The sequence below is a fragment of the Pyxicephalus adspersus genome, chromosome 5 (assembly GCF_032062135.1).
Source record: "Pyxicephalus adspersus chromosome 5, UCB_Pads_2.0, whole genome shotgun sequence".
Taxonomy (NCBI): domain Eukaryota; kingdom Metazoa; phylum Chordata; class Amphibia; order Anura; family Pyxicephalidae; genus Pyxicephalus; species Pyxicephalus adspersus.
Genome location: NC_092862.1, coordinates 90,151,487 through 90,161,001, shown reverse-complemented (window position 1 = coordinate 90,161,001; position 9,515 = coordinate 90,151,487). Strand labels below are relative to the sequence as shown.

The following is a 9,515-nucleotide window of genomic DNA, read 5'->3' as shown; positions in this document are numbered from 1 at the left end:
GGGCAGGCATTACAAAGTTGTAACAAATAATTGGGAGAAGGTAGAACACTGAAACAATAGGAGGTTACTGGATACCCATGGCATAAACAACTGGGAGCACTAAATTTCCCCCTTTTTTACCACCCGGCTACAGCTTCCTACCACCCGGCTGAAAAAAATTTCTGTGGAGAAGCCTGCCTACCACACTTATCACTGATGCTCGTCGTAGGTCCTCTGGCACTTAATAGGAGCCACTTTAGCCTTACCTAGGCTCATGAGGCCAACTTTTGATGCAATAGTGTTAGTTCAGCTCACAACCGTTTATCTAAGGATCGTGTATGACTTTTTTCTAACTCCTGTAAATGTTTAGGAGTGGAAGAGATCTCGGCCTGTTTTTCCCTCCTAATTCTGGCACCGTGGTTTATGAGAAGCTCCCTAACTAGGCCTTATGGGCCCCCCAAAGCAGTCAGGGAGCATTCTGAATTCACATTTAGTTCAAAATAACTTTTTATTTCAAATGACAACTCCACAAACATCACAGGATCAGCTAGGAGGGACTCATTCAACTTCCATTTCCAGGATTTAGAAGAAGTGTAAGCCAGGTGCAATGTAAAAACAACTGGTGTGTGGTCCGAAAACGCAATATGCCCTATATTGCATTTCAGCACCTGCTCAAGATCCACATGTTTGAGCCAAAAATGATCTATTCTAGAATACATCTGGTCCGGGTGGGAATAGAATGTATAATCCCTCCCAGTCAGGTTTAGGATCCGCCAAACATCAACTAATTGGTGTTGTTGCATACAATGCATCAGTAGAACAGGAGGCTTTCATACTAGATGACGTCGCCGCCCCGGATGTATCCAAATCATGATCAGGGGCAAAGTTAAAGTCTCCCCACATAGCAGCAAACTTTCAGCAAATTCACACAGTTTTTCCAGCATGTCTCTCAAAAAATGCTTTTGATATACTTGGGGGTCATAAATGGATGCAAAAGTCGTTCCTCCAATATCCCCTTTACAAATAGCATTGTACCTGCAGTATTTCCATGCATGTAAATAAATTGCCATTTAACTGAACCAGAAATTAGGACCGATACACCTCAGCCGAGTAAGCCGAGCCACAATGATAGCCAATCGGGTATTCCTTATTGGATAGTTTGGGGATTTTATCTAGCTTAAAATGAGTTTCCTGGAGTAGCACCACCTGGACCCGAAGCCTCACCAGCTCACATAATAATGCTAAAAGCTTTTCAGGGGCATTCAGTCCCTCGACAATAAACGTCACTAATTTAATGCGATCCATAGAAAAACATGAAAATCACCACAGAACACACTTGTTTCTTGTAAGGGTCCTGGGGAATGGGACCTAAGTTTGAACGTGGACAGAAATGGGATAAGTCCCGAAAACAAAAAAGGGAAGAGGGGAGGTGGGAGGGTTGGGGACAGCATAGAGGTTCTGCATAACTCCCACCAGGTGAGTCAACCAAGGGTGACCCCTCTCTTCCCTCCCTGGATGTCTGTGGAGACTCAACACTACATGTGGAGCCGGGCTAGAAAGCTGGAGGTGTGCTGTGCAGGGAGGGTGGTGGGGAAGACGCCGTCTGGGGAGGAAAGGAGTCTTCTGAAACTTCCTCCAAATTGCCCGTTTGCGGAAGAAGGCGATGATTTCACGGGGCCGTTACGTGCTGGTTTCGGTTGCTGTGTTGTGAGCGGCGACCCATTTTGATGCCTGTGTTCAGTGTGATAAGTGCCGTTTACGGAGCGCAGGACCAGGAGCCAGGGGAGAAAGTCCTACTTGTCCACGCTCATAGGCAGTCCCCATATACTGGTTTTTATAGTATAGGAAGTGAACTTACATCTCCCCCATGTGGACGCAGACAGAAACATAAAAGGAAAAATAAACTAACAGGGTTTTAACAAGGTTTGGATTAAAATATACTTTAAGGAGTATACTTGAGATATACTTTAAGGAGTATGTTATTGTGGGATCCTCTATCTATCCAGATTCTTGTTGGTAGCTATTTCACTCAAGGGTTGAATTAAGAAGGTTTTCACTTCGTGATAAACCATTGATACCATTTCATCAACCCTACAGCATACATACAAAAATATTAATAAGAACAAGGGTCACAAAAGAACAGCTTGCCAGCTTTTGAGTTTGTAGTTGACCCAGTTCATGTTGCACAATGGGAAGGATGATATCTTCACTAACAATTTAGTAGAAATGGTCAGTTTGTATCCACCTAGTAAATAAACCTCTTATATTAGCCATTCTTCTTATTTTTTGTGTCTAGCACATAAAGAGGAAGAAAAACCAAAACGACCCAAAACAAAAAAAATACTCTTACTTTCAATTCTGCAGGGCAGTCGATCCATCTGGAGGTTTCTTCCAACAGGTCCCGCGTCGTCCTGGTATCCGTCTTCAGGCCGGCGTGCTAGGCGCCGCCATCTTCTCTCTCTTCTTCCGGGTTCTTCTTCCCATGTCACCCGACACATGCGCGAAACCGGGTGGCGAATGTGGGAAAAAAACCTGCGGATCTCATTGCACATGCGTGAGATCAGCAATTTATTTCCCTTTTGGCGAAAGGGCTGCTTCTGCGCATACCTAAGATGCTCGGGCATGCCCAGAAGGAGCAGCCAAGAGCCCCCGGGACCCTTTTTTTTTTTTTTTTTTTTTTTTAACAAATGGTGTTGCACTCTTTCACCTCACATAAAAGGTTGTCTACCCTTTAGAGTTTAGGTAGGCTTTAAGTTTTATTAAATATCCACCATTCTTCATTATTTATTGCTTGTACCCTACAACATGAGTGACCTACAAAAAAGAAGAACTTAAAGAAGTACCAAAAATAACTTTGAAGGATCCTTAAAGCCAAAGCATTTTGTTTTCTTGTATTGCCCAGTGGTGCTTGTCTTGTCACTGCTTGGAAGATCTTCTATTTTTATTTGTCATGTGGACAACTGACATTGGGATAGAAAAGGACGGGAAACCCAATCATCTTACAGTGGAAGGGGGAATGTAAAGAATAGAATAGTTTTGCAATTAGTTCACCTGTTATGGCATCAAAAGAGAAGATTTGCAACTTACTTTGAAGAGGTTTCCTGTTCCTTTGGAAACATTAGCCAAAACATGGTTAAATATTGAAGTGATACCTCAAGTTACTGCTTGTGCTCCCTAAAAATACCATACAATTTCCCATCAACAGCATTGGGAATGGTTTCTGTTGTTCAAACACGTATCCAAATCTCCAAAACTCCAAGTGTCTCTGTATATTCTGGCAAAAACCCAATAAAGTGGACCTAAATACCCACTTTGAACAAATGGCAATCAGGCAGGATTTTATTGCAGAAAGTGACAGATGATATCTCTTCTGCAATAACTGTTCTTATCTGCCTGATCACTACCCAGCTGTTACCACTCACAGCTTCTCTTGTATGTGCCTGGAATTAATGAAAAACCAAGGGTTTTTTGCCTTCCTTTGGATAAACCCTGTCTATAGGGTATTATATCTGGGATATGTTTATTTCTCTAGTGGTTGAACTTGATGGACTTATGTCTTTTTTCAACCTGACTTACTATGTAACTATGTAATTTATAGTAGTAAGCACTCCACGTGCATTAACTGTTTAAAAAATGTTAAGATATTGCCCATACACAAACTGCATTGTTTTCAGTGAGTCAGTCGACTCAAAGACCTACATCGTTAGGAGGAAGAGTAAAGGATAACCACTGTGTGGAACTGAAAATCAGGATGCATACACAATGAGCAAATATGGCTTTTTGTATGTAAATGTATTATATAATACATTGTGCAAAATTTTTAAAACATTAACATGACGCTTTTCAATTTCTGAAAATGCACTGAAAAGAATATATATTTCATATGAATATCTCTGCATGAAGGAGAAATATGCAAGAGTTGGTACTACTTCTCAGAATCTACTAGTCCCCAGTGAATATACAGTGCTCTAGTGGATGATTAAAGCAACACCTTGGTTGCTATAGGAACAGAAATTGAGGGGAAAGCATTGACACAGACAAACAACAGATAAAGGATCTGCTTTATATTTAAGAATCTCTTGATTAACCATGGAATATCTGAATTAATGATTTCCTGCGTGCTTGCAGTGGAGTAAGGCCATCATGACTTGGCCAATCAAAATGGCTAAAGATGGTTTTCAAAAAGAGAAGGACAATTTTTTGGAAATTAAAATGTTATTCATTCCCACACTTAATTTTATATGACCCACTTCCATAGTGTCATTTTCCTGGCATCACTGACATTTCTAGCAGAGAGCAGAGTCTTCACTAACTGATATTGCTAAATAAGAATTTCAACATTATAGGCCTAATTTCTTAATGCTCCCCAAGACTGCAGAAGATAGACTATCATGAGTAAAACTTGGTGATCCAATAAGCCTGGAATTATCTGGTTCAGGATTTAAAAGAGTTGCTAACAGCAAATTATATTTAATCAATCTATTTCTAATTTCTGGATCCCCCAAAGTCACCCATAAAAGTCTACCCTCTCCAGTCTCAATTTTTTCCCCTGTTGGGGCATTTGTACAAGGGTTTTTTGCCTTCCTTTGGATAAACCCTGTCTATAGGGTATTATATCTGGGATATGTTTTTTTCTCTAGTGGTTGAACTTGATGGACTTATGTCTTTTTTCAACCTGACTTACTATGTAACTATGTAATTTATGGTAGTAAGCACTGCACCTGCATTAACTCACTGTTTAAAAAATGTGATGATGTTGCCCACGCACAAACTGCATTGTTTTCAGCGAGTCAGTCAACTCAAAGACCTACATTGTTAGGAGGAAGAGTAAAGGATAACCACTGTGTGGAACTGAACGTCAGGATGCATACACAATGAGCAAATATGGCTTTTTGTATGTAAATGTATTATATAATAAATTGTGCAAAATTTTTAAAACATTAACACACATTAACATGACGCATTTCAATTTCTGAAAATGCACTGAAAAGAATATATATTTCATATGAATATCTCTGCATGAAGGAGAAATATGCAAGAGTTGGTACTACTTCTCAGAGCATCAGAGTCACCATCCTCCTGCTTTATAGCTACAAAGTTATTAGACAGTAAGCTAATTTTAACTGATAGGACTTACCACAAGTAGCATATCTGGTGGGGGCAGCAGAGGATTCGATCTGTCGCATTGCCTCTTTTCCTAAGTAAACCAGATAAAAAAAAAATATGAATAGGGGAACAAGTTTCTAACCAAACTATGTAATGAAAAAAGCATACCTAGACAGCAGTGTAAATCAGCTTTGCTAAACACTTGCTTTGAGACCATTACTATATTGCACATATGTGCAACTATGCCCAGATAAAATGATGGCACATGTAAAGCGATTGTGCACCTTATCATAAAAGACTGCACAAAAGCAGTAATATTTTGATCTTTAACACGTGTATTTACTGGATGAAAACTTGCATGAGTTCCGTGATCTTTATTGCTGGGCTTGCATCTATCTGCATACTCCAGCAGACCTGAAATAAATGTATACCACAGTGATTTGGTCCTGGTATTAAGTAAATCAGGCCCACTGTGCAAAGTCCCTGATTGTTTATTATTATACATGCGAGCGCATTCATTAAAATGGGTGAAAAGACAATTTGACAAATATTTGAATGACACCAATGGCAACTAATCAAGTTTTACTTAAAAAAAAAAAAAAACTGTACAGGTTTTTGGCATCCTCAATTTTATTCTAATGTTGGGGCCATTGCTTTGATGAATCAGCCCCAAATATCTCATTTTAATTTGACATACTATCTGCAAATGTTCTGTAGATTACTTAACTGGAATTAGCTCAGAACATTTTTAGTATTGAGTGAAGTAGTAAAAGGTTTCTTTTTTAGTTTGGTTTTATTGTTGTATGTGTCACACTTGGGATTTTGTGTCCTGTTTTACTGATATTATCCAGGGCATTGCAGTGACCTGACCTTGGTGTATTCTTCTACTGTACTGTATATTGCTATGAATAATCTACTAGTCCCCAGTGAATATACAGTACTCTAGTGGATGATTAAAGCAACACCTTGGTTGCTAAAGGAACAGAAATTGAGGGGAAAGCATGGACACAGACATATATCAGATTCACACATACATATATATCTCAGTAATTCAAAGGGAAGGGATCTTTTGCCAACTCCCATTGTAAACAATGATGAAAACAAACCTAACAATACAACTGGGATGTTTAACCTGTAAACATTGTATCTTAACTCATCCCTTGTGTATGTATATGTTGTGTTTATGCATTGTGTTGCTTGTGCTAGTCAACAAAGACTATTAGCTTGGGGCAAACTTAAAAACTATGTCGCCACAAAATACATTTCATCCTAGGGCTAAATATTAGTTCAAAGTAAAGATGACTTTGATTTAAAAGTTTGTTCAGCTAGGAAAAATTCCTTGTGTTAATGTGTGTTGCATTAGGGTAGCCTATTAAGAATGAATGGGCTGCCAGCGCAATATTACATGCTAAAAAAATAGTAGTACAGGTAGTCCCTGGGTTACATACAAGTTTGTTCTTATGCTGAATTTGTATGTAAGTCGGAACAGGTACATAATTTTAATAAATGCAATTAGGACATATGTTTGTCTCAACATATTATTAGGCAGCATGGTGTCAGTTAGCGTATAAAATCCCCACTGTGAGTTAATTACAAACAAAGCAAAAACTTTATGAAACCTAGACTTCCATTAACTTCTAGAGCAAGCTGTGCTTTGATATGCAAAAAAAAAAAAAAAACTGCTAAATTTGTCTTGGTCATTAAAGAGTTACAAGAGCTTGCAGAAGAGCTCAGTTTCAGCTGTGTTTAGCAAGAGATTTCTTCTGCAAGTCATGCAAACCGCCCCCTCCAAGCCTCTGTCCTGCACAAGAGGCAGCAGGAAAGTTCGTATCTAGGACTTGTCGGTGTGTCGGATGTCCTTAACCCGGGGACTACCTGTACACACTGCCAGGGCATGACATGTGCTCCAGCATGGTACAGCATAGGTAGATTGATTTAGTGCTTTGGCATGCTATTCAAAATGAATGCATTTTAATATGCATTAACACACACACATAACCACAGAAAAAAGTTGTAAACTGATCTAAACATTTAATAGGATAGCTGCAAAACTTACATTGCAACATTCACCTTTAAATTTGCCAAAGTGGTCATGAATAGAAAATTCCATTATTTTCCTGACATATTATGTTTTTATTATTCCATCTTATTAAACTAAATTAACAAGAGCACACAAATTGTTTGTGTATATACAGTACCTGTTAGCCTCTCCCAGCTGCCTCTCTTCAATACTGAGTGGTTTAACTACAGTTGTGCCAACTGCAGTTCAACCTCAATTACACCCAGCTTCTGTGTCATGTGGTTGAGTGTGTCAGGGGATGGGTTTGCTGCAGTTCAATGTTTTGAGAAAGTTGATGTGAAAAAAGAAGCAAACCTTCAACTGCTTTCAAACTGCTGTGAGCTGTAGTTGAAGGCAGTTGTAATAAAATCAATAAAAGCAGCTGGCTGGTAAAGGGCTGCAATCAACCGCAGGTCTGTAATTAGCCTTAGGCATTGCTTGCATATAATATTTCATCTAGGTTAATTGATATTGTTTAGGACCATTTCAGACCGGAGGTGAGCCACAATCTTCTGCTGTGGGCTTAGTTGTGATTCCCACCTCTACCATTTAAGTGAATAGGAGATGTTGGGAACCAGTGTTTGCTTTGGCCGTGGCCACAGGAGATCCTGGTGCAATTTTAAAAAGCGACAAGTTGATTTTTGTTGCTCAGTTGTTTTGGATTTTCACTGTGGCCACAACTGCATGCAAATCTTTTTAGCAGAAGTGGTTTGCTGGGAGCTCATAGCCACACAGTTTAACATTGCAGGTGTGAAAGAAGCAAAAAATCAACAGTCCAATAAGCAACAACCTTACTAACTGGAGTACAACTGTTGTTTAAAGTTGGTTTACCAGAACAACAGTATTTCAATATGTTTTCCTAACACTGTAAGATCTTAAAAACAGAGTCTCTAAATTTCAAGTTTTTAGTCTTTTTACACCTTCACATTGAATAAAAATACATTTTTACTGACACACACATATCCAATGTTCAGCTCTGACTGATGGTAAAGAGGGTCTTCCTGTATTTATCTTGAGACATTTCAAACAGGAAGGTTCTTTATTGCATGGTGAACAGACTATGTTTCTTCTGCAATAAAACAAACTTACCTGTCTTTTTGCAATTATTGAATTAAACTCACCTCTCCTTGCTACTTCGCCAGCACCAACATCATCACCCAGTCCTCTTTTGGGTTTAGGATCTTCAGCCATCTTAATTGCCCAAGCTGGAAATGACAGGAATAAACAGCCGAGTATGCAGGGATTGTGCAATGAGCTGTGCTTGTGCAGCCTAGTGTGCATTACAACTTTAGCCATTGCAGCGCTAGGCCCAGGTTCGAATCTCAGCCAGGACACTATCTGCATGGAGTTTGCAGGTTCTCCCTGTTTGCGCGTGTTTTCTCCGGGTACTACGGTTTCTTTCCACATTACAAAAACATGCAGCTAGTTTAATTGGCTTCCCCCAAAAAATTGACTTTAGACTGTATTAAAGACATATGACTGGGATAGCGACATCGATTGTGAGCCCCTTTGAGGGACAGCTAGTGACATGACTATGGTCTTTGTAATGTGTTGTGAACGGTAAAGTAAGTTTGTTTGATTGCATACGAACATAGCATGTCCACTCAGCAACAAAGAACCTGCCCGCTCACAGTTTTATTCATTTTTATATTAGGTTCAGCATTAAAGAGTAAAGAGAATGAGTACCTGCCACAAAACAATGATATCACAAAGTAGCTACTTGGCCATACTGTGACAGTATGTGATGCAGTTACCTCCAAACTGCATAGGTTAAATGTTTATGTAAGTCTAGGGGGATGTTAAAAAAAGACTCTCCTTGTAAGAACTGATGCTATTCTCAGCACTAGTCCTTTGTAGGTGAGGGCATTGATGGCCCCCACAACCTGAAGTGGCAAATGGAAGATTACACTGGCCACAGGGGGAGCAAGGACCAAGGTAAATTCCTCTAATTCTCTCCCTAGTTCTATAGAAGCATTAAGGGGTAACATAAATGATTGTGCAACACATTCTGCACATAATTGCACACACTGGAAGTTTTCTGTGGCAGTCATATACAGTTAAGTGTAAACTAATGACCTGCAAAGGTTCTTGAAATATCATATATGTAGCAATTTGGGCAATATAGTTACGCTTAAAAAAATTTCTGGGTTAAAGTGTGTGTGTTATATAATAATTTATAAATACCGATATATAGAAATGCTTTGCTACTACCTCCCAACAACCCCCCCCCCCCCCCCTATTAACCTTTCAGGGACTGCAATCCTGTGATAAAGCTTAAATAGCTTAAATATGACATACTATAGGGTTCATCAATGTTTTATACAAGATTCACCCAACATTCACTTTTCTTTGAACGAGTGACTTAATAAAC

The 9,515-nt window shown here is 39.3% G+C and overlaps 1 protein-coding gene across 6 annotated transcripts in view; it reads right to left on the bottom strand.

Moving 5' to 3' along the window:
* C5H7orf57 (chromosome 5 C7orf57 homolog) overlaps positions 1-9,515 on the bottom strand; it is a 58,040-nt gene that overhangs the window by 16,219 nt on the left and 32,306 nt on the right. For 5 of the 6 annotated variants that reach the window (XM_072412090.1, XM_072412085.1, XM_072412084.1 and 2 more), the window contains 2 exons: positions 8,266-8,349; positions 5,117-5,176 (listed from right to left, as the gene is read on the bottom strand). In XM_072412090.1, coding sequence (XP_072268191.1) covers positions 5,117-5,176; positions 8,266-8,349 — 144 coding nt within the window. The remainder of the gene's footprint in view (positions 1-5,116; positions 5,177-8,265; positions 8,350-9,515) is intronic. The other variant, XM_072412089.1, reaches the window with a different exon arrangement.